The sequence below is a fragment of the Epinephelus fuscoguttatus genome, linkage group LG7 (genome assembly GCF_011397635.1).
Source record: "Epinephelus fuscoguttatus linkage group LG7, E.fuscoguttatus.final_Chr_v1".
NCBI lineage: Eukaryota > Metazoa > Chordata > Actinopteri > Perciformes > Serranidae > Epinephelus > Epinephelus fuscoguttatus.
The window spans coordinates 23280627-23306545 of NC_064758.1; the positions used below are offsets into that span (position 1 = coordinate 23280627).

The window sequence follows — 25919 nt, forward strand, 5'->3', positions numbered from 1 at the left end:
ATAAAGAATTTTTGCATATTGAAGCCAGGTGGCATGGATAACCTGTTGGTGCAGATTACTTTAGGAAAATGTTCTTTCTGTTTTTTTCGTGTATTAATCATGCCGATTGAGCATCCAGTGCTTTGCATGCAACAGGGTCTCCTCTGACATTAATATTAAATATACAGCATTGCTCTGTGCCATTGTATCGTCTCACTGGCCAGATTACAAGACAATCTTACACTTTGTTGTTATCGGCTATGGCTTGGGGATTTTTGTTGGTAGAAAACTGGATTTAATTTGGATTACTTGTCTTGAGAGAAACGTGGTGATTGAGTTTGTGTTTTAATAACTGCAAAGTGTGTTGAACTGCACTTTAAATCTGTTGCATTATGATAGAACCATTGCAGAAATGTATAGACAGCCCTTCTTTACAATTTCCTGCCAAATGTGAAAAATATATCATGCAAATGTACTATAAATATGCCCCCATACAAAACATATTTGCATTGGGCATTTTTCTGCAAACTGATGGTAATCTCTCAGGCAAATGACATGCTTTGCCTTGCTACTTTAATATGAAAATTCGTTTTCTCTCCTCATTCCCCTCCCCCAGCTAATAGCTGAGTGGCTTAATGTTAAGTACTGCCCATGAATGCAATGTGCTGCTACGATTTTCATTGATGTGGGGGCCGAAACTCAGCTGTATGGCGAACAGCACAGCGGAGCAGACTACAACAATTTTCTAGTCTACCAATCTTATCTCCTGCAGCTGCAGTGGGTCTGTTTGCCAGAGCAGGGTAACCTGAAACTACAGACCTTGGAGGGAAGAAATAGAAGTAATCTAAAAAAAGGACTGGAAAGGGGAAGAAAGAAGGAGAGATTCAGATATCAACAGGAGACAGACAGTGAGAGAGATATTTATTCGGAAGGAGATATCAGGGGAAGTGAAAAAAAGGGTGGGGCAGCGCTCGCAGCAGACTATATGGAGGTGTGCCCATGAAAAGCAGGCGCTCACCTGGCTGTATGCCATACAGCTGCCTGCTGTCACCCTCTGCGGCCTGTTACACATCTGTTCTACGCAATGGCAGAAAATAGACAATGTTCCACCTGTTGTGTTAATGATGTAGAAAACAGTATTGCCAGAAGCAGCTGCTAAAGGCTGTGTGAGCTTGTTTCGTCTGTAGATTGTCTGTACCTGTCTGGGTTTTTTGTGGGTGAGTATATCTCTGTGCATTTGCTCATGACATGCACTCCCATCTTGCTGATATGACCAGACTCAAGAAAATATGACCAGATGCACAAAGATATGTATATGTGTGGGCATCTTGGTGCATCTGCTCATATCATGTGAGTGCATGTGTGTGCTAGTGGTGTACTGAACCTGCTCTCCTTTCCTCTCTCCCTCCCTCCATGCCTCCCTCCCTCCATGCCTCAGTAGCCTGCAGCTTGTCCCAGATGAACCCAGTCAGGGGACTGGAGGGGAGGGAAGGCATTGCGCCTGACAATGACTTGTTACCATCTGTACAACATCCATAAACATACTGCACTGCACACATTCACACAATAGATCAAGATACAGCTACTGCTGAAGAGGGCGTGTTGGAATGAATGAGTGTGTGTTTGTTTGTGTGTGTGTGTGTGTGTGTGTGTGTGTGTGTGTGTGTGTGTGTGTGTGTGTGTGCATCCTCTCCGTGGCAGCAATGCCCCAGAGACCCACTGCTGGTCACATTATCATACTATTTAATGCAGTGTGGGGTTTGTATGGCAGTGGCAGCCGGATCTCCTGGCGGTGTTTGGAGCTGCTAGAGTAGCAGGGATGTTGTTGTCTGCGTAGCAGGCTAGACTTGGAGTGTATGATTACCCTTGCTACAGTATGGCGCAGAATGTAATCTCCCCTTGGACACGGGCTGGTTAATTGAGCTGTTCCATCAAAGAGATGGATGGAAACGGGGATTTATGTGAGTAGAGAGGGACAGGAATCTGCAGTGAAAAGAGAGAGACAAGGCAGGGCAGGATGGTGTAAGCAACATAAAAAAGATAAAGGAGGAGGACTTCCTTTTGAAACGCAAAGCATCCTTTAATTCATGTTCACTGCTATAGGTACCAAAGAGAGTAGAGAGAGAGAGAGAGAGAGAGAGAGAGAGAAGGAGGGATCAAGTAGGATATAGAAAAGGGCAAGGTCATGAGGGAGGATGGGCAGTAGCAAAAGGAAGCATAGAAATAAAAGACGAAAAGATTACAAGGAGGATTCAGATTGTGGTTGACGAAGATAATGAGAGAAAAGGCCTGCAGTATGTGGTCAGATATTAATGCTTTTGCTCCATTAATTTTTATAGGATGATAATGTCAGAAACTGGCCTGTTTCCAAATGCCTTTAGTCCTGCAGTTGAGTGAAGAGCTGGTGTTGTGTAGGAGGAGATCTGCTCTCAATCTGCCAGTTAGGAGCAACTCCGGGGAAGAGCAGTGCTGCGCTGGCCCTTTGCTCCTAAGCCACCTGTTATTGCCTCAGGGCACCTTTGCCAGTCATGCTGCTCACCAAACACAGATACATCAACACACACAAACACATCTGTACAGGCACAACTTAGTCAACACACACAAACAAACGCCCTGCAAATACAAGCTGCAGAGATCCTGTTGCACTGCGCCAAATTAAAGATTCTCTAATGTTGCCTCCCTGGCCTGATTACTTAAGCGTCTGCCACTGATCAAAGAGCGCACTCGCCACTTTCTGGGGATTCAGCCATTAAAGCAGCGACAGGGTAAAATAAGGGTTAAGAGAGAGAAGTATCTTTTCAACTGAAGTGTCAACAATAACTGTTTCATCTCTGGTTTCCTTTTCATCCTCCTTTGAGAATAATAGTTGTAAAGTTACAAACTCACAAACACACATTCAAAGGCTTCTGAGCGAGCTCTCTTGAGTTATCTCCCGGTGTGCCTTTTTGATGACGTGCATGTGTGTGCGCGCACTCACATGTGCACCTTCAGAATGCTGTCAAGATGTAGAGTCAGTCCCCCTCCTCACCACTCCTGGTTGCAGCGTGGAGGATGTTTGATTTAGGCTGTGCAGATGGGAGTCAGCCCACTGGGTGTCAAGTGGGGGATTGTGTAGACATGCTGTCGGGGTTTGGTGGAGAATACATTGTGGTGATTTAGGGAGCTAAGGGTCGGATGGATTGACAGGCCAGCCACGGGTAAATGATTATAGAGATTTGAGGAGGAGGGAAGCAACCCAGCAAAAGGGGAGAATGAAATTTGCAGAGGTGAAATGAGGCAGGCAGGGAGAGAAAAAAACCTAAAGATGGAAAGGACTGATTTAAAAGGCAGCAGGATGGTATGGAGATGGTGAAAAGATAAAAGCTGTTATGGAAGATGAGACAAAGTGGAAGAAGACTGTCATGGCAATTTCTCTGAACCACCTTGTTCCAGTCATCATTTAAGACTCCCGTTCTCTCTTCTTAGACAGCTGGAGCAAACCTTTCAACCTGGGTAATCCATTTTTCCTTTTACTGCTTCTGTATCTCTATTCTTCCCTCTGCTCTTACCGCCATGCAGTTCTTTGGTTTCACATGTCATATCAGTATTCATGCTGTGGTGGACAGAGAAGCCCACATCGGGGTCTTAATCAAAATAATGACTGAGGCTCCTGTTAGCCTTCCCAGAAAGAGGCTCTCAGACAAAGACTCATAAATCCAACCCTATTATACAATTGAACCTGTGATGGAGACTAGGGCACAAATAGAGGCGTCATGTATGGAAATGAATTTAATTTGGCAGAGTGAATTACCTTATTACAGCTCTCAGAAGTGATGGCATGAGAGAGGAGAAATTGTCGAATTCCCCTGGGTGATGAATGTGATATTGGCAGTTAAAATTACAAAACTGGGACCCCATAGTGGATATTACTTGAAACTGGCAGAGAAATTAATTACTGCCAAACAAATAATGAAATTGGAGGCCCCAGATATTGTTGAAAAATATCTTAAAATGAGGGAATAAAAAAATCACTTTTATTATTATGGTGCAAACAAATAATCTGTGAATTATAATTCCTTCAGTCTGCATTGTTTAAAATAAAGCGCCAGACTGAAAAGCAGCAAAGCAATAAATCTACACATAAGACTGAATACGAATTAGGGGAGATATGAAACTCTTAAGTCTGACCTTCCTCTTTGCCTTTATGATGCTGTCGCCGTCCTTTTTCTGTCTGATAAAATGATGTCTTTGTCTCAGCAAAACACAGAATTCCCCTCAGCGTCACTCCCATCTGCACCACAGTCAGCTCTATCAGAACGGCTTTATTGTCCACATCAGTAACTATAATTGGACTAAATTGACCCTCTGTCCAGTGTGTTTCCCAACTGCGTCTATGAAGTGTTCTGTTGACTGTCAAAGAGCTTTCTCTGTGCATTTGCGTGCATGCGTGATTCACTATTAACAGTGGCCAGTGTGAGATGACCTCATGAATGCATTAACTATACATACAACAACAATGTTGGGTTATTGCCTTTCATTTGGGAGAGATAATGTCAAGTGTCTGATGGCCACATTGCTGTGAGATACAGTAAGTACCTCTAAGTTTCATGGCTTTTGGGTAAAATAACTGAAAAAAGTTGGTTATGTAACCTGCTACCTTTTCTGCCTCACAGGATATTATTAATGCTTTTATTTGGCCTGTCATTCTTTCCACTTTGAAGGTCTTCATCATTTAATTTGATACAGACGCTTTTAGTTAATGCTCATGTTTTTCAAAATTTATGTAAGGATTTATAAGAGTTCCAAAAGATTTTAACAGAAATTAAGTTACACACTTACTTAACCAAGAGAAGAAACTAAAATAAATCAAAATATGTCATCATTAGTGTTACGATTATTAGAAAGGGAGTAGGTTTTGTTTCAGCATTGGGGAGGGACGCATATTAAGCAGGGGTCTGGGGGTCCTCCGCCAGAACTTTTTGAGGAAATTAAACACTTCATTTCCACAGCCTGATGAATTTTCATGCATTAATTTGTGACTTTCTGCACAAATTGATGGTGTAAATGTCTAATTTGGTCAAAAAGTTCTCAGTCAGTCCTCTGCTGCTTTTATATTTTTACTCTGGGGGACAAATGCACATGTTCTAAATACTGAGGGGGACTTGTCCCCTGTGTCCCACCTGAAATCTACATCTATGATCAGTAGTTTACAAAAAGCCTCCACCTGTATAATATGTATTATATAGTTAGTTAGGTCAACAGTTTTTAGGTAGTCCAAGCTACCCACTACCTTCAATCAAAATTTCTGAAGAATTAAAGCTGGTAAACCTGGCAATTTTCTGATTATCTATTGTGCTTTATGCAGTAAAAGTGTAAACAAAATTATATGCTATTATATAATGCTATCTGTAAAATTCTAGTATGTGTTAGCTAGCCAGCTAGCTAATGTTAGCTGTGAACCAAAGAAGTCTTATCGCAGTTATCATAGTGCTAAATTGAAATATTTTTGGACGAAAAATAATAATTTTGTTGGTTGTTAATACAAATGTAGGGCTGTTAGATATGTACATGGAGTGATGCCTTGTCTCAGAATCAAACTATTTAGCTTCTGTTTTTCTCTTTCCTTCTTTTGCTATGAGAAAATAAGTGCAGATGGACAGTAGGTTAAAAATAGCAAAGTTATTGGTCATCAGCACCATATCTATGATCAGCACCACCTAACCTCCCTTATGGTTCAAGTGCTTTTGGAAATTCCAACATAGCAAATTTAGAGCTTGTAAATAAGGTAATAAGATTATTAGGGACAATATGAGAGATAACTGTGGCCATATTGTGATACTTTGGGGAAATATGTGTCATTGTCCCAGTCTGGCTTTGATTACATTGTGCAGGCTGTTTATTGAGGGGACATGACAGCATTGGTTTACTAATTTATTGATTTGTTGCTGAGAGGCCGGTTGCATTTTTAATGAAACTTAGGGGCATGATGTATCTGTAGGATCAGAGCTGGAGGATACTTCAGCACTGTTGCTTTTCACAAAGTTACATCACACGGCTCTGCTAAAACTTTTTTCTTTCCATTACTGTTGGAATTTATTCTTCACCTGTGTTCAGATTCCCCTCTATAATGTTTCTCAATGTCCTTGGCATGACATTCATTCTTACAGTTCTTTTTTTTCTTTGCCAGTACTGAAAACCGGTTACTCTGACAGTCAATAGACTGACAGTGGAAAGGCAGTGTTCGGCCACCATTCGTACTTACAGATGCCTCTCTTGTACAAGTAGTATTTGACAGTCATGACTGAATGTGTTGAGGCTGAAAGTCACTGTTCTCCTGAAGGACATTTACGTTCTGGCAGTGAGTCATCATCGCCGTCAAGTAACTGACTTCTGTTTGCTCCCTAAAAGGCTGGACTGGATTGCGACATTGAGGTTTATGCTAGAGTATATCTAGTCATCAGAAGCACACCCACAAGTTCACTGATCAAGGTTGTGCTCCCTCGAACTCTAAAATTCAGTCTGAAAATTTTGTGCTTTAGTTGTTGACTAATGAACACTTTAAAATGCACTTGAAGATGGGAAGCAGTGTTTGATGTGTTGCCGCTAAGAGACGCAGAGTCATGAGTGCAAACATATAACCACTGTGTTTTTTGTAGCATTGGAGTTGAATGTGCTTGACATTGAGTGGCACGCATCATTTTCTCACCTAGGAAACACATTTGTGGTTCGATGGTGTTCTGCAGCTTCCTAAAGGCTTGTTTATTTGGAGTGTTTACGTTTAAGTACATTGATTTTGTTTCACTTGTCTCCTCGCAATTCTATACCTACACTTCATTTGAATTAACCCTAACCGAAATAGATGGGGCATGAAACACGAGCGTCCACTTGAACAGACACAGTGGCCTCAAGTACTGCAGGTGATGCAAAGCAAACAGGCTGTCTGGTTTTGTCTCCTCCGCATGTCTCGGTGATGTTGTGACTGTAGTTTCTCGCAGGCCCTTTATCTGCTGTGTCAGCCATGATATATTCATTAGGGTTGGATTACAGAGGGTGGGAGGGGATCAGGTTTTGAGTGGGTTGTAATCCCCATACACTGGCCTAATTTAATCTCACCTACTGTGCCATCCTATTACACACTACACCCACCACATGCATGCAGGCAGGCGCTGGCTGGAGAATAGCGGATGAGGGGCAGGCAAGGTTAAAACAGGGTAATGTCAGACAAGAGGCGTGGAGACAAAGAGGGAGGATTGTAAGAAAACAGCTACAGAGAAGGGGAATTGATTATGAGCAGCAGGAGAGAGATTCAAGTACAGGAAATGTCAAGGAGTAAAGAAATGTCAGAGACAAAAGTGGAGACAGATAGGATTTAGAGAGGTGTGCTCTCTGAGCCTGCTTTCATGAGGAACAACAGTCGTGTTGCTTATTTCCCCTCTAAGTGGGCGGCCTCATCTTTCAGAATGCTCAAGAGGACATTTCTTGCATGTCTTATACATGCATAGAATATAAATGCAAGAAACTGTGAATCTCTTAAATATCACAAGTTGTTTTATTATTTGGTGTTGTAGCCTGTATTGAGAGCAGAGGCAGGACCAAGTCATTGTTTTGCAAGTCACAAGTGAGTACATTCAAGTCCCAAGACAAGACAGGCAAGTCATGATTTAGGTCCTAAGTCAAAACTGACAAGTCCAAAGTCATGAACTTTGAGTTTTGAGTCCTAAACACACTCTAACAACAGAGTAGTAGTAATATATTAAGTACATGAGAACATGTATGCTTTTTTTTAAAAGTTTTACTTATTTTTAAAATAAGTTGTTGCATCTCAGCTGTAGTTTTTTATGTGAACAAAATTATCTTTGGTATCATTTGTTCCCACTGGTACTCAGTAAGGTAACACAAGTTCTTCGTTGTTCTCTCCTGCAACTTGACTGGATGCTGTTGGATTGGTTCAAACAAAATTAATCTTGGGAATTAAGTGTCAACTTGATGGGAATGAATAGCATTAATTAGTCCCTCCAGGATGTTGCGATTGTTATGATCACAGCACTTAATGCAAATTTTATGATTTACAACGAGTAAAGTCTCATCTCACTGTAGAGTTGCATGCAGCGTAATGATTTGCCGCCCCCCTGTCTCTGTTTATTATGAGGCTTACTGCTGCTGAACCGGAGCTCTGTGCCTGGGACAAACACACACAGACACACACACAGTGACAGGGCTAACTGTTAGCATCACAATGCAAATGTAACCCAACGTTTATTAACAGGTTAAACGACAGAATTGAGCCGTTTTGATGTCTGTGTGAGATCAACAGCTGGGTGTCGGATGTTAACCGCTGCTGCAGGGCCTCTGCTCAAGCAGCACAATGTGAGGAGTAGGAATGAGATGTATTTCATTAGTCTGTGGCTTCTATCACACTTATTCACTGTTATTGGGTTGAAAACAAAAAAAAACAAAACATATTTCAGTTTGTAAACCTGTCCAGTGTGCCTTCTGCTTAGTATATTTTGGGATGCCTCTCCATCTCATTATATTTATTCATCCAAGTTGCAAATAATTTGCATGTCAGGGAGACTTTACACAGTTGAGTAATGGTTTATATAAACTCCTCTGCTGTTTTCTTACCATTTATGACCTACATTCCTCTCATCATCACTCCTTATCTGTTCACAGCCAAAAAAAAATCAGGCCATGCTAACCTGCTGCACACTCCGTGCACCAGTATCCACCTGAAGAGGAGTCTGTGAATCTGTTCTTGTTAGCCTCTTCTGAATGCAGGCTTTTAAATCAGGTTGGTGTTGGAGTTGTTTGAGTTTGCTCCCTGAATTGATCAGGGGTAATTGGGCATGGCGCTACAGAGAGCCTCGCACAGTGCCCGAGCTGCAATAATGAGGCTCTATATTTAGCTATAAAACTGTCTGTTTACATCAGCCATCATGCTCTGTTGCACAGCGGGGAAGATTGAGCAATTGTGTTTTTGTGGCCAAACTTGCAGGGCGCACTTTAGTGTGGCAATTTTTGTAAATCATTTGTTGAAATCTGTGCCGGAGAGAGGACTGACTGATGTAGCAGGAAGCGATAAGGAGACATGGGGTGAGGCTTCTTGTTAATACGAGGGAAAGATAAAAGGCGAAATCCCCCAGAGGAAACACAGGAGCAACAAGAAGGGAAGATAGATTTATTCAGGGGTGCAGATGTCACATCGGGGGAAGGCGGGAGATGAAGAGAGAAAAGACGAAGAGCAGAAAACAAACCACATGGAGATAAAGAGAGAAACAGGAGAGACTAGACAGAGGGCCCGGACATTGTTAACGAGCTTAACGAGGTAATTATACACATAAGCAAAGACCTCATCCTCCAGGTCTTACACGGCTGGGTGGGGCAGGGGAAGCAGGAGAGAAGGTAGAATACTGGGAGAGAAAGAAAGCACGTTTATTATCAGTAACCTTTTAATAATGTTGATTGCACCATTAAAGTGTGATCCTGCTCAGGGGGATGAGCAGGAAGTGTGAGAGTGTGGAGCTTAAGATAGGAGGTGTGTTTGCAGTTCTGTAACAAAAACTCACAAGAGAGAAGGTGTCTTTATTTAGCTTCGTACAAGGTTTCTTCATAAGTTTAAAAAGCACTGAATTCATGAATATAAAGATGAGGCCTTTATTGGTAATACAATGTCTTAAAACAGTCTCAGTCTCAGAAGTCTTGAAAATACATACATGGGAAGTAGGTAGTTTTATGAATCTTTTTCTTCTGACATTGTATTGTAAAATCTCAGAATAACTGATAATATCTCTTTAAAAAAAAAAAATACGAAATGCCTCTCACATTAATATCATGCAGCTCAGGATAACAGAACTAACCAGGGTGGGATACTCAGAATAGAGGATCTGTTATCTGCTAGCTAGCTGTCACTGTACCCTGGAGTGCAAATTTAACGTAAATTGGCTACTTAACCAATATATTGGAGCATGGCTGAAGCTAGTCCAAGGAAATGCAAACCATTCTCTGTGTATTTAATGCAAAAAGTTTTTCAATTATGACGCACAGGGAATCAGTGCACTAGATGCAGAGTGAAAAAAGCATAATCGCCAAGAACTACTGCCCTCGTCTCTGCCACACTACAAAGAGTCAGTTACAATTAAAATTGGACAGAATCAACCCTAAATCTGAGTAATTCATTTCTTTTCCTTTTAATTGTTATTAATGTAAAAATTGATCTTAACTTTCCCCTCAGTGGCGTTAAAAAAGATCTTTAAAGTCTTAAATCTAACTTGCCTTAAGTTGTAGGAACCCTGTCATATCGCGCTTGCAAGCAGCCGCAATACCATCAACAGTCACAGAGAGCTGCTCACAAGGACGACCAGTGGTGCTGTAACCCTGCTTTCTTGTTTGGTAGTGCTTTTTAGTCCCTCTGGCTTGTGGGTAATAAGCAGGCAACAATTTCTCTTGTGTTTTCTTCTTTAGTCCACACCACAGTACGACAAGACAGCTTAAATCCAGCTTCTCCCTTTATCTCAACTGAAGTGCATGTTAACGTGAGTCTGTAACACTAACTCCTGTCCCCTGCAAAACAATGTCAGGTAGGAGCTACAGATACTCTTACTCGTACTTGAGGCTGTGGATGTGAAATAGCAACTTAAAGGTGCACATAGAATATATATTCAAGTGTCATAAATGATAATGGAATAATTACTGTATGTTATACAGATTAGTTAGTTAGTAGCAGTTTATTTCAAACATGTAAGTAGCAAATAAACAAAATAATCATACAGTGCTAACTAAGAAGGTAACTAAGAACAACATATAATGATTTGATTTGCATGTCCAAAAAGGGGTGGGAGGAAGTACAACCTTATTTATCCCCACCCCTTCTCCATAAATTAATAATAGTCAATTATGTAGCTCCCCATCAGTATAAAGCTGTATAATAATTAATTCTGTGAGACCTATTCATATAAGTTAAATAAATTACCAATAATATTTGTCTTACAGCAAGATTATAATTACAAAAATCTCATCTTTAATTATGCAGAATAACTCTGTAAGTCCAAAAAAACAATGTAGAATCGCTCCTGCTAAAATATATATCTTTCCACAGCATTCTCAACAACATGAAAATAAAAAATCACGAAAATAAAATCATCATAAAATAACCCAAAAATATAATGTTCACAGCTTCTAAGGTTACAGTATCTTCTCAGCACACAGAGGGTAGCCATACCTCATTCTCACTGGCACTTTATCAAAACTTGATTCTAAAACAAGTGACACGATTCCTAGTGGAAAACATCTAAATCCCAAAGTACATCGCCACGTATTTGTTTCCAATCTGTCTGCACATTGTGTTTACACAACCTAATCTAATGTCAGAGAGTACAAAGTACACTCACACACCACCAGACAGTTTTACTTACACATCAAATAATTATAAGTGAATCTTAATTAAGTGAAATTTAATTATTCCATTACAGAGGACAGTGTGGGAAGATAAAGAGAGGAGGATACGGGGAGCAGAGCTGGGTGGGAGTGTAAAGGACAGAGATCCTGTAGGGATTAAAATGTCAGCGCGTGCAGAGGCAGATGCACACCTGCCAGGCACACACACACACACACACACACACACACACACACACACACACACACACACACACACACACACGTATATAGCTCACCTGCATTATCTCAGGCTGTGTACAGAGTGACTCTGTGACACTAAATCCGGAACACAGCCCCAAACACAAATAGTAGAACTGCCTGCTATAAAGTCAGCATGTGTTCAGTTGGGATGACTACATGGATACCGTATATCTTCCATTTTATACGTACTCATAACTTTTCCGCTTGTTCCCTCCCTGCATGCCCTCCGTCTTTCCATCTTTCCTCCCGTCTCTCCTCCAACCAGAAGTCCAGACAGTCTGTGTTTTATTTATGACAGTGTAGTGAACACTGCTTTGACCAGCCCGTGGTTCAGAGGGGGACAAACAATCCAACAGTAAACGTTAGTGACAGGGCTGTTACTTGCCGAGCGGCCGTCATACACTCTGTTCCCCGTGTTTCAGCCCCTCAGCCATGCCTGCAGGGCCCATCCGCCTCCACAAGTGTCAGAAAAGCTGGTTTCTCCTTTCACTTCGTATAAAGAGAAAAGACTATGAAGGTGTTTGAGAAATGTTGTCATGCAAAAGCTGTGTTTGTTTGGCTAGTGCTCCCTGGCAGGAGTTGCTGACGTGCTGTGTGGGTGTCCTATATAGGAAGCAGCATGATCAGCATGTTTTAAGCCATGCTATCATGGGATGGAGATTATTTAGATATCTGCCGCTATAGCAGGGGATTTAGTGTACTAGAATATTGCCACTGGTCTATTTTCTCCATGAGAAGGCGTGTTACGTTGCTCATATATTTGACTGCGGGAACACACACGAGAGTATCAACAGCTGGCCGCGAGCATCTTTGTTTTGTGTATGTCTACAGTATAGATGTGGATTGTCAGACCTTGTTGGCCTAACTCTCTATGAAAAGCTCATCAACTGGTTGTTACGCTGCAGGGAAAGGTCACCGCATCTTCCTCTGCATGCCTCTGGCCTCTCTCTGTGTTTCTATCTGTTTTTCTCTCCTTCTGTCTCACTGGAATTGGGGCCGAACCCTCTCTGTCATCTCTCATAACTGAAGCAAAACGGGAGGAAAAGAGAGATGAGAGAGTGCGGTGGAGTTGTGGCCACAGCTGGGGCTTCGGTGTACGGGGCAATACCCTAGGAGGAAGAGGAGGGGGGAAAGAAAAGATGATGCAGGAGGAGGGAGAGTGAGGAAGGAGAGGCGCAGTGAAGCTCTGCAAAACAATATAAATATAGAAAGTAGATGAAACAGCTTCCTCATATTTTTTTTTTTGCTTATTCACTCTGGCTGCCTCCGTGAATAGATAATATAAAGCCAGATATACTTGTCACTCCCTTTAACCGTCTGACAGGAGATGACGCGCACACACACTGATGCAAACACAGGCGGTGTGGAACAGGTTGTGTGTTTACTCTTTCATATTGCGCCTTGCTGAAAATTGCTGCGCGATCCGGAAAATGTCACGTCCTTGATCTCTTTGCACCACTACACACTGGTGCGTGGAGGGGCTGGAGACGTGGGGAGTGGGATTTGCAGAGACAGGGGTCTGCAGCAGAGACGGGGCTGCGCGCCTCAGATAACACTGCAGCCTTTGATGGGGCTTGGCCCTCCTCTGTTGGAGAGCGCAAGCCGCTCCGCCTCAAATAGATCTCCGCTGCGGACTCCATTGATAATGATTGGATTTAGTTACAGAGCAGAAATGGTTCGCTGATGATAATGATAACAGATGCGATGGGAGTTAGTCAGCCACTTAGGGCCGAGGGATTGTATCGATGCCGTGCCAGCCTGCAAATTTCCCCTCAGACTGGACGGTCTCTCTCAGGCTTGATAAAAGTTGATGGCAGAGGTTGATAGAATGCTACCTGTAATTGCATTGTGTATGATGTTGGCTGGAAGGTTGTAATGAAGATGTAGTGCAGCACAGATGGAAGACAGTGTTCCATAAGCTGCTTCCTATAGGGAAGGGGAAGAAGACTGGGAAGGAGGGGTGAGGTAAAGGAGTTCAGGGAGAGGAAAAGGGGAGTTTCATACTGATATAAGGAGCGAGAGGCAATCAGCAGGGAGCAGAGAATAGAGAATAGAAGCAAAAGAGATAGAGGAGCGCAAATAACAGACAGACTTTCAGAAAAGACGACAGTCAGGATGGAGGAACTCTTTCAAGTGTGGGTAGCGTGTAGACATAAGAGGGGAGCTGGAGAAAGCCAGAGATGGGGAGAGAGCAAGAGATGGAGACATGGGAGACAGGAGATGAAGGTACAGAGTATAAAGTACAGATAGATGAGAGAGAGAGAGAGAGAGAGAGAGAGAGAGAGGGTAAGGGGGGATGGGGTGAGGAGGATGAACACAGGAGGGGGAGGGGAGAGAAATATTTTCTGTGTTCGGCGGAGCTGGAGTCAGGAGGTTGTCATGGTGATAGCGGGGTGAGAACAGGAGAGGGAGGCAGGGGTATTGACACCTTGCCCAAGACACTGCATACCCAAACACACACACACACACACATGGACACAAACAAAATGACTCATGCGTAACAATACTGACCTGTCACATCCTAAGTAAACACACTCACACTTTCTCACACAAACCCACAAGCGTACACACAGGTGGTGCCTACAAATAGGCTCAGACCATGTATGAAGCTCAGGAGCCATATCGTCATGCAAACTCTGTTTCCCATGTCTCTCTGCTGTCTTTTATCCTCACACACCCCCATTTGAATGGCAGGCAAATCCCTTTAAACTGACTTGTCTTACCAGACAATTACCTAAACCAATCCTCAGTCTGCTGTGTGTGTGTGTGTGTGTGTGTGTGTGTGTGTGTGTGTGTGTGTGTGTGTGTGTGTGTGTGTGTGAGTGAGAGAGAAACTTCACATATCTGAGCGTTGCTGTTTTCCTGTGTGTGTTGATGACACAGAGAGATGAGAGAGGCAGAAACAAGCTGATGTAGAGACAAGCAGCAGCTCCACTGGGGCATGGTTTTCTAAGCCACTGCACACACTTATATAATAATAATTTGTATTTGTATATTGATTTTTTTTTAAACACAGAACTTGTACAGAACAAAACTGCAGTAAAATAGCACATCTCCAAACTGCAGTTCTTGCTAAAAGAAATGTGAAGCACTAAATCACTTCCTTGCATTGGAGGAGTGTTCAGACCAGCAGCTGTCAAGGTTTATATAAACATATTGCAGATCCATTATCCTGACCTGTTAGTAGAGAGCGTTTTTATGGAGAATAGCAATTTACTTAACTTCACTGACGTTAGAAGTTCTGCAAGTCTGATTGAAAATATCTTAAATCCACACAGATAAATCTGAAAAATTGACTTGTCATTGCAGCGTGGCAAGAGACGGCGAAGCATAAAAGAAATACAGCAAAGTGCAAACACAGCAGGAAGAAAGAAAAAAAGATTTCCAACTCGAACAACAAACAAATCAATAAAATTGCTCACTCAGAATGTTAGCACTTATATAAAATGTGTTTTTAGCTGCGTCCTAACAGAAGACAGAGTGCTGGAAGGTGGAGGCAGGTTGGATAAATTGCCCCACACTTTATGAGACTGTGATCCTTTTTAATATTTTAGTCCGGACGTTGGAGACGAGACTGTTTGAAAAAAGATGCAATATCTGTTATTTCCACTTCAGTCCTCTTGTTTCCTTCTCATCCATACACACACCATCACCCTCTCGTCTTTCTACTCTGATTCCACTCGATAGACATTTACTAGCTGTTTAGGGGCGTTGCAGCTCCTGCCTCATCCCCAGAAGACCTTGTATTTGATTAGATGAGAAGCACTTAAGGGGAAGTGCTGCTTTTGCAAGTTTTAACAAAGTTAATGGGATTGGCAAGAAGCTGTTGTTTGACCTGGTTAATCATTTCGAAGATGCGAATCAACTTAGTAAGCTGTTTTCTTAAAAATGTGTCTCCTCTTCCTCTTCTGTGGTCAGTTAACTTGTGACATCTGAGTGGTTATGCTTGTTCTGGTCCAACTGCCTTGGTTTGCTTTTGTTGTAAAGAATTTGCAAATGTTTATGTTTCTCTCTTTTGCCTTGCACTGATTAATACAACAGCTGTGGCTGTGTGTGGGTTTGTACCATCTGTGCCTGGGTACAAGCATGTCTGATGTGTGTTTTCATTCACAGACTTTATGTAATTTCATGTGTGACTTTTTCATGTCCCCACAAGCCCAGCATCAGGCTGGGAAAAAAAAAATTCAGCTGCTTTACCACAGTCGTTGAGCCACTGGGGCCCGTCCATGCAAATGTGTTAGCATAGCACTATGTGTGACCTTGCCCTGCCCGCAGCTCATTTCCCTGAAGTGGTGGAAAAGACAGGATTACATCCAACCTAAGGAGACCATGACAAATGTTTCTGGCAACGTCTAAATCTTAGCAATGAGCTGTGTGTGGGGAAGCTCAGGGCTAAAAATTACCTTATTGAAATATTGTAAAAACTACATACCCCTTATTAGGAACCCGAGACACAGAAATTTCTTTAAAACAAAGACATGCCACAAATTTACATCAGGCAAATAAGATTTTTTTTGTTTTGCTTTTCCAAGAGTGCTTTTTTTCTCTGAGACGCATAGATCTCAACCTGTTGTGATGGAGGTCGTGGGTCACGTATACACACCCCGCCCCTCTCTTCAGGGTGTGGCGTGCTGATTCTCCCAGCGGAGGCGGCCACGTGTCCTTGCGTGTCACACAAGTCGCTGGCAGCTGAATCCTCCAGCGCTATATGGGCCACTTATCACCTGACCCGAGGGACCACTCCCTCCTCCTCCTCCCTGTCTGCCGAATGACTGACTGCACAGCCCCTCCTCAGACAACAGCCTGCATCAGCCAACACAAACCTACCCCCACCTGTACACTTGATGCAACCCAGACAAACACTCACAAGGGCACACATATGCTCTCATTCACACCTGAGGCTCATCAGATAACCTCAGCACTACAGCCTTCTCTTAGAGGCTCATGCAGCTTTCTCTTCTGCTGCTTTATGCTGTATTTATGCAGAGCTGACTTGAATAACAATGAGGTCTATATGGAAAACAAGTCATGTAAATGCTTATGTTTAGTGTCCTTACATATATGCCATGGTATAGTTATTCAAGCATGTGTTTATAGCATATTTCCCTCTTGTGCTGTTGCATGCTGTTTGTGTTGTTGGAGCTGTTTTGTCGTCTCCAACCGCGTTAAGCTGCTGCATCTGGTTTCAGGGCTAACACTGATAGATGCTATACTGATGTCAGCTTCTTTTTACTACCCCGCCTGGCTCCAGTTTGATCCCCAAAGGCTTCAGTAGCGCACACACACATACACACACTTACATATACATAAAATCTCCCTTTCACCCATCTGATCTCCCTCTAATTTTTCTCTCCAAGGGATGAATAGCTGCGCACAAACACGTCTAGTGAAGGATCTCCAGTGAGCTTCACTTCACACATGTCGTCACAAAGGTAGAGAAAAGAAAAGGAAGTGGCAGTGAAGGTCAAAATGCACGCAAAATAAAAAACACAAGCGAGGCCGTTGGCTCCAGAGGAACGGGAGAAAAGGGGAGAGGCTGACTATGAGAGATAAAGAGAGGGAGAATGCACAGACTGTAGGAGGCATAAAAGGAAGCGGGGAGGGCAAACAGAAGGTCACTCCTAATAGCTCTTCCACATAATTACATAATGTCATAATTGCCCTTATTTACTCAAACTAACTCCATTAACTACTACAGTATGAACACTAAAGCATTCCGCCACAAAAAAGTATCGTCATAAGCTTTATGTTCGTCATCGCATGTTCCTACTGCACGCAGAGTGCATAACAATGTGGATGTGTGGTTGCATGGGGGGGCGCTTGTATGCATCGCATCTTATATCTTCTGCATGACACGGAGGGTGTGGCCGTAATTACCACGCTTTGTTGCTGCAGGCACTGAATCTAACTGATGCTGCTAATGAAGCAAATGACGCCCACAGGCAGCAGTGTAAGGAGACTTTACGCTTGTGTGTGTGTGTGTGTGTGTGTGTGTGTGTGTGTGTGTGTGTGTGTGTGTGTGAGAGAGAGAATACAAATGTTTCTTTAGTGTACAAAAACAATTTGTTTCTTTGTTTTCTGTGTTATTTTTCCAATGAGACAAACAGTGTGTTTTCTTTCCATATTTGCTGAGATTACAGGTGAATTGAAAGGAAATAAAAAAAAAAAAAAAAGATTCAATATGGCAGCACTGCCCACATGTTGCACCCATTTAACCCAAACAGAAATCTGGAGTCGTGATTTTATCTACCCAAACACACAACACTTCCATTGTGCTCCTTTCTGCTTATTTTTCTTTTTTGTTCATTGATACCATACGTCTCCATTTCCTGTGACTAAATGACTGACAGGCAAGGCATAAGCAAATGACCTTATCAGTTGTGGACATAAGTGCGCCACAGCTAACATGCTAGAAGCAGAGAGAGAGCTAGAGGCAGCACTCCATCTGCAAGACCAGCTCCATTAGCTGACAAGAGAGATTAGCTGACCTGCTGACACACAGGCTGATCTCCACTGATACCCACTGCAACACACACATGGACTCACATGCACACAAACACACACACATGCAGGAAATCTGATACACTATTACATTAGGGGTAACACCCCTGTTTTTGATCGTTACAGAGCTTTTACTGGTCAGTGATCCCAGAACCAGATCTCTCTCTTTTCACATCTGTCAGTCACAATTTTTTCTTCATGTTCTTTCCATCCCACCTCTTCCTCTCTTTGTTTTTATCTCCTATGAATTTTTCACTTTTTGTTGTTGACTTTGTCGTCAGCCCCCCCTTTGATCTCCCGCCGTTGTTGCCCTTCTTTCTCTTTGTCAGTTTTTCGCCCTCCGTCCCACCTTCCCTCCATCCACCTCACCTCTCTTTCTCCAGCCCTCACGGATGTCTTAATGAGTCCACTCCCTTCTACTTCAATTATTCACCACTTCTTTTATTCTACCATTCCCATTGTGTCTTAAGGGGAAAAACATCAATAAATAAATCAGAGGTAGCTCCTTTTGTAGTCTTGGTAATAGGACGGATGATGGTGTGCATGTTTATCGTTGCACACGGGAGAGAAAGGGCAGGAGGCTAGAGATTTGTAGAGAACTTTGGGAATCTTGTACTTCTGTTTTGTACTTTAGCTTTCAGTTGGATGAGTTTGTAAATGATGTCACCTTATAAATGTTTGAGTAACTTATACACATTCTGCCAAGTTGGGGTGTTATGTGTGTCCACATGTCTGTTTAAGTATGTGCACATACTGTAATATCGATGTAAAGACATCCGATATTTGTACTTACACATCGAGGTGTGTGAATGCATATGTGTGTTTGAGGGACGGCCTGTCAGTGTGCGGCAGCAAACGAGTGAGCGTGTGTACGTGCGTGCGCATACGTAAGTGATACCGCAAACCCGTTAGTGTCCATGTGTGTGAATAACTGAATTTGTATGTACAAGGGGGGATGCTGTGTGGAGACCCTGTTGTCATGGCAACCAGGATAGAGAGAGTGAGAGTGGGCGGTTGCCCTCACGGCTCCTCTGACAACCTTTATTTTCTCCAGCTTTGTGTCACTCCAATATTAACCCCTAACCCTTGACAGAGCAAGGTGGGGGGGGGGGGGGCGGTGCAGGCGTTTGGAAAACGAGGGAAATATGGCGTGCATTTTATCACCGCATTTGACACTAGTGGGAGTAGTAAAGTATCTAACAGCCAAGCTTATGCTAATAGTAGTATTGATAAATGTGCTGTCTGTGTACCCTGATTCCAGATAAGCTGTAGCTCTGCAGCTTTTTTCTTTTGCGCTGGTAAATTTCCATTTGTAGTTGACCATGGATCATCGGTCTTCAAACACATGTTACTTGGCCTTTTAAACAAAGAGTACCGGCATGAGGGAGATATTGGTTTCCCTCTGTGCTGTAAAGCCCCTTTTTCCATTAAAGTTGCAAATACTGAATTAATTAGCCGCCTATTGTCCAAGCCAGAGTGCTACCGCAGCAGTTTATTAAATTGATGGAGAGAAAAGGCGTTGAATACAGTGAGAGGAGAAAGAGAGAAGAGGAAGAGGGACTAGGAAATGTACTGTGAAAAGTGATCGGAGGGGAATTGAAGAAAGCTTTTAGTGTCAGCTACCAGGGGGGCTGAGGGAGGAGAAGAAGAAGACTGATAAAAAGGTGACAGGAAAATGGGCACTCATCGTTCTTGGACGGTTCCTATTATAGGGGCTTGGCTCTTAAGTAGAAAACGTGAGGATGGCTTGTAAGAAATGCAATCTTCACTGCAGTGAATGATGAAAGACATGTCTGCGTTACCCTGTGAATTGTTGAGCAGAGCAGAAACAGGTAGCCAGCCAGTATTATTTCACATGATTTGTGGTATTTTTCTGCTGTAGCGACAAAGCGGGTGTGAGACTTGTCTCACTGCAACAGGCTCATGCATTAAGTATGACCCTGCCAGAGAGAGGACGAGGGGAGGGAGAGGAGGAGAGAATCAGACAGCCTCACCAATGACGCCAGGTATAGATGGACAGCATCAGTCTGGGACCAAACCAAATGTATGGCGAGGGTGTGGATGAATTATGAATTTGGGTGAATTTAGGGCAAATTGTGCCGACAGGAAGGAGATTTCTATGAATAATTCACTCTGTAGGGGGCCTGATCATCTACCCCCCACCAGCATCACCTTGTTCCTCAGACCCCCTCTCCTCACCTCTACTATCTATCTATTGACCCTTATAATTTCTCACTGCCTTTCTCCTGTAATGCCTCTCAGTCCATTTTTTCTTAGTGAGTGCTCCCTTTGTTAATGTCTAAATGACTCCATCTTCGGCCTGTCCCTCTGTCCATCTCTTTTCAGCCCGATCTTTCTTCAGACAGACGAACCCTGGGGGAAGAGTAGGGGGTAAAGGGGGGCATGTATTCATTTATTTTTCTCCCCCCCTCCTTCTGTCCCGCATCCTCTCCCCCTACACATCTTCACAGCTGGAGGTAGTTAATATTTAAAAGCAAGGCATGACAGGACGCGAGACCTGCACACATGTTTGAACATGCACACACACATGGATCCAGTAGAGCAACACATCTGATTAAAGTGCTGAGAAGCTTTCAGAATTGATATTTGCATGACTCACTGTGTTGAGAGAAAATATACCAGGCTACATTCATCAACATCCCAGCTTCTCACAGGGATGCGTGAGGATATGAAGCAAACAGTAAAAGTCTCTCATGTACATGTGGGCGGTTGGCACGGTGGGGATTAGAAGATGTGTGAAACTCAGAACATGATTTGACTCTTGAGGTTTGATGTTGTGTGTGTTGCTGCCCCCTCCTCCACTGATAAGACAGCCTATTCAGCACTGGAAAGTCCTTGGCAACACCCAACATGTCTGCTTAATGCTAATTACTACATTTTGCAGAGGAAGGAAGGGTGCAATTTTCTATCTGATGGATGACAAGGGGGGTACACACCACAATGGTGTACTGCAATTAGATTCTATTAATGATAGCAGCACTAACAGCACACACATTTGTGTTTTTGTAAGCAAAACGCCTCAAAGCATGAATTCATGAATAATTGAAGGAGTTGCAAAATTGACTTGGTCGATTTGGCTCGTTTGATACATGGCCTGTTGGCGGCTAATTTTCTGCAGTCAGGCTTTCTTATGGAAAAAACGACCACGCCCTCAAATCTCAACACGGCACTGCTCGCTCCACAATCTCCCCGTGATTGAACAACTTCTGATGGTGCCCGTTGACATCCCAGTGGTGATAATAGTTTTTAAAAGCACTCAGAAACACTGTGGCAGGTCATCTCAGCCCAGCTGCAAGCAGCCATCCCAGGCATGACCTTTGACCCTGTCCAATGAAGCAGGTAACAGGGCTGGGATTGGATCGCTGACAGCTGCACAGCGGACACCCTGAAGATGTGAAATCAGGCATCTGCTTCGATGTCAGTGACTCTCGCCCCTGTGATAATGGAGCTCCAGGAGACTCCATGCCGTGCACACAGCTTGGAAGTGTGTGTGTGTGTGTGTGTGTGTGTGTGTGTGTGTGTGTGTGTGTGTGTGTGTTTGGGTGTGTGTCAGGCCACATCAGTCTGTACTATCAGCATGTTTGGGTGGCTGGGTTAGCCTCATTATGTGGCTACCTCCCATGCGACACTCTCCCTCACTCTTTCTGTCTGCCTCAGCCTCACTGTTTCACTCACAGTCGCTCCTTTACACTCCCCTCCCAACCCATTATAGTGTTCCCCTTTACTGCTCCTACTCACCATGACTGGAATATTCTTTGGCAAGGTCCACCTCCTGACTGGAGCCCACTGGACCATGCCCTTTTATCAGTCAGATTTTTTTCTGTCAGACCACTCGAGGTGTGTGTGTGTCTGTCTGTCTGTCTGCCTTCCTTTCTGTTGGTCTATCCATGCATTGCAAGCTTCTTTGAATGTGTTACTCCCCACGATTGTGTCTCTCAGTGTGTGCGTGCACACGCAACACACTCCCTTGGTGAATGGTGATTGGAGGCATGACAAGCGACAGCGCGCCACACCATTAATCAGTCCTGCTTTGCTTCACTCGGCTCTCGCTCGCCATCTCTTTGGAGGGGGCACTGATGGGCAAGCTCCCACCTTAGATCACATTAACACAAGTACTAATACCCTGACTAACCCTGCTTCATTCATCTGCCTCTAATGGTATTTTGGAGAGGCTGGTTTAAGACCGGATCACTGTAATTGGCCCCCTGTCTCCAGAGAACAACAACATTCACTAAAGCTGCTGATAAAAGGACGGGAGAAGAAGAAGAACAAGGAGAAAGTGAACAAATGATGCACACTGATTGGAAGAGTCTGCACATGTGTGCGAGTGGATGGATAGGATTAACTTCACAGCTGTCACCCTTTGTCATCCCTCCTCCCCTCCTTCCATATCCCTCCACTCCTCCCATCCCCTCTCACCCTCCCTCCTCCAGGTCTGTCTCTCTCCTCCCTCTTCTCCACCTCTCCGTCTCCTGCGCTCTCCTCTTCAAACCCACTTTTCCTCTTTATCTTCCCCTCAAGTCCTCCACCCACTTCACCCCTCCTTCTTCTCCCTCTCTATGTGCTTGTTGTGCCATTCTTCTGACAAAGCAAGCAAGTTAGTGTAATGGCTCATTTAATCCCAATGCTGTTTGTGTAAACTGCTTTATTAAGGGCTCAGCTCTTGTTTGGTCTTTAATTTCATCTAATTTGGCTCTGTTGATGTACACAAATGTCGAATTCCTGTTGCTCTTTCCAAGATATACATTTTTCACCGAGTGACTTGAAAATATCCCCTGTAATTAACTGGCCAGCCATTACCCTCTAGATAACAGAGAATGAATGATAATCACATCTCTCCATCCTCTTCTTAAGCACCGCTCTTCTCCATCATCTTCATCTCCTCCCTTCTCTGACCTCCCCCCCACTCTCCAAGGTCACCCATCACTCCATTGTGGCACTGCCAACAAACAGCAGCGTGCGGAGCCAGAACTCTTTCAGTCAGGCTGCCATTACTGCAGAGCTGCCAAATAAGCATCCTCTGTCTATTATCGCCATTTTCTTTTGTCTCACATGTACGTCTTAATCATGGTGCACTGTAACAGTTCTTTGTGTGTGATACTGAGTAGTGTAAACAGTCAGCGGGCTGCGCCACGTGGTGCCGCGGGGGAGGACAGCCTGCATGTTGTGGGGAGGACTGGATCCAAGGGTACAGATGGAGAACGGGTAGACTCCTTGCAGGGGTGGCCTGCCTCACTCACCACGACTGATAGCATCTTTATCGCACACTTATCACAGCACTATCACCCAAGTACACTAGGGACTGTTCAGTTCGTGCAACACAGCCCAGACCAGTCAACTTAATTATCAACTATTTGTTTGTCTGTCTTGCGTATTATCTGATTTGACACTTCATCAATCTGCATTTGTCTGTCCACAGCCCATCTGGGTGCTGCAAGGCTCTGTTCAGCTTCTTGTTGTGGTATTCTGTCCATCTGTCCTGCTGACTGGCCCTTCCATATGGGCCACTGGTCATGTAATTAACCAAATGGAGATTTTTTTTTTTTTTTGCAGGACAGGTTCAGTGATAGGCTTTGTTGGTGCTTTTTGTTGGGATGTGTATTGTTGACCCTTGATTGGTGTGTTAACTCCATGTCTCGGTCTGTGTATAGGTCTGACCACATGGTACAGGGTAATTTTTCTCCCATTCTGACACATGGCCCCTCTCTGCCCCTCCCTCTCGCTTCTCCACTTGTCCATCCCTCACCTCCCCCCTCTCCTTTATGTTTCAGAGAGGAGACCAGCAGGAGGGCGTGGACCTGACTTAAAGGAGAGAGGAGGAAAAAAAAAGAGAGAAGACAAGAGGAACATACAAAGCAAAGCAGGGGCCTCCTGGAAAAGAAACAAAGCCTCACACTTCCTCTGCACGAGTGTGTGAGGTTGCCCTCTGTGTGCTTTTTACTGTACGAGTGTGTGAGCAGGTGGGACTTTGATGGGACAGTGAGCAATGCCTCACACGCAGCGACAGCAGGTTGGCAGTAGGGGGCAGTGCTCCTCTTGCCTCCTCCCCCTCCTCCTTCTCCTCCTCCTCTCCCTTGCTGCCCTGCCCAGCCGAGCAGCCATACACATACCCTCCAACTGTGAGTACAGATTCATATCGCACCATTCATAACAATGGTAGCTCAACGCTTCCATGAGGTTCAAAGATCCGTTTGTTGTGTTAATTACATTGTTGATTCATCAAAGCATGCTAATAATGATCTTTCATCGCGATTAATTAGTGCAAATGAGCCGAATGAACATGTGTTTCTCTTTCAGTAACCTCAGTATTCAGGGTTGGATTGCGCTATTATGCTCAAAATACTGCACTGTCTGAGGTTTCTTTGGTTAGTGCTCATCTGTGCCTGTGGTGTGTCTAATTACTTTGTAATTGATCCCCTCATACTGCATTGATTAGTCCCACTATTGATCTGGTTTCCTTGGTGCAAACCAGAATGTGATTGGGGAGTAATTTAATCAACAACTGAGTTATACAACAAAAATCCACCCAGGTTTTTCCTCACTCGTTCTCATTTCGTCCTCCTCGATGCAATATGTGGGCATTAGAAATACAGCTGAGCTTGTGGCCCTGCAGGGAAATTGATCTTCATCTCCTCTGCTTCTATTGGCCCACAGAGCTCCAGTAGAGAAAGAGAGAGAGAGAGAGAGAGAGAGAGAGAGAGAGAAAGAGAGAGAGAGAGAGAGAGAGAGAGAGAATATTGTTTTCACTGCTGCTTTTGTTGTTCACTCTTTATCTAAGACTACTTGCAGTGAGTCACAGTCCTTCACCACCCACACAGACTTCAAAAGTGTGTGTAAAGATATCACACAAGCGTGGAAGCACACACAAATAACCTGTAAACGCTGATGAAATGCAGTAAATCTCCCAGTCTAATTCCCAAAGGGGGGAGGTGACACAGAGGTGAGAGGGCCGAGGAGGATGAAGGAAGGATGATGAGGAGGAAGAGGGTGGAGCGGGTCAAAGATGTAAAAGGTCAAGGTGTCCTCTGCCTTTCAATTAGCGAGCCTCTGCCATGTCAATGGGGCAGTGATCAGGATCAATACAGGAGATGGGTTAGAACTGGTGACAAGGAGGCCGGGGTTAAAAGCCGTGCTCCATTACAGGAGACATTACACTGCTTTATCGTGCATGTATCATAACTGTTGTTCAATTATCTATGAAACATCTATCTATCTATCTATCTATCTATCTATCTATCTATCCTGTTAATTAACTATTATTAATTATATTAATTATCTTTTTCTCCCTCTTGTTTACTGTAACTAACGTGTTTTTTTCCCCTCATTGCCTTTTCTCTGGCCCCCAGACCACATAAGTGATCGTAAGTGCTTTTAACTTTATTGATGTCTATCTGTCTTAATGCTGGTGTTGGCAAAGCTTATTGTAAACACTTTCATTATGGCAGAGAGGTTATTTTTCCATCCGGCACACAGTAAAAGTCCCGCCGCACTGTGCTGCACTTTAATGAATCAGACATTAGTGTGCATTTGCAGTGTTATGCTTGCGCGCGTGTCTGCGTTTTTGCACCTGTTTCAGCGCACGTGCTGTATTGTGCACGTGTGTTTGTACGTGAGGATGCGTGTGTGTGTTGGTTTGTGAACATGCGCCTGTTTCTGTGCGCCGTTTTTTCTGTATGTGGGTGTGCGTTTAGCCTCGCCGACTCCCAGTAGGTGAGATCCCTGTAGGAGCAGCGAGGAGGAAGTGTGAGGAGCTGCTGTCTGTAAGGAGGCAGCAGGGCTGTCAGATCAAAGACACGGGGAAATAA

At 43.7% G+C, this 25919-nt stretch overlaps 1 protein-coding gene across 5 annotated transcripts in view; it reads left to right on the forward strand.

Annotated features, from left to right (window-relative positions):
- Nucleotides 1–25919, forward strand: part of l1cama (L1 cell adhesion molecule, paralog a) — a 51641-nt gene that overhangs the window by 2995 nt on the left and 22727 nt on the right. For 2 of the 5 annotated variants that reach the window (XM_049581891.1, XM_049581888.1), the window contains exons 3-4: nucleotides 23886–24233; nucleotides 25461–25475. In XM_049581891.1, coding sequence (XP_049437848.1) covers nucleotides 24101–24233; nucleotides 25461–25475 — 148 coding nt within the window. In that variant the 5' untranslated portion in view covers nucleotides 23886–24100. Of the gene's footprint in view, nucleotides 1–4428; nucleotides 4547–9001; nucleotides 9284–23885; nucleotides 24234–25460; nucleotides 25476–25919 lie in introns of those variants that run through there. The other 3 variants (XM_049581890.1, XM_049581889.1, XM_049581892.1) reach the window with 3 other exon arrangements.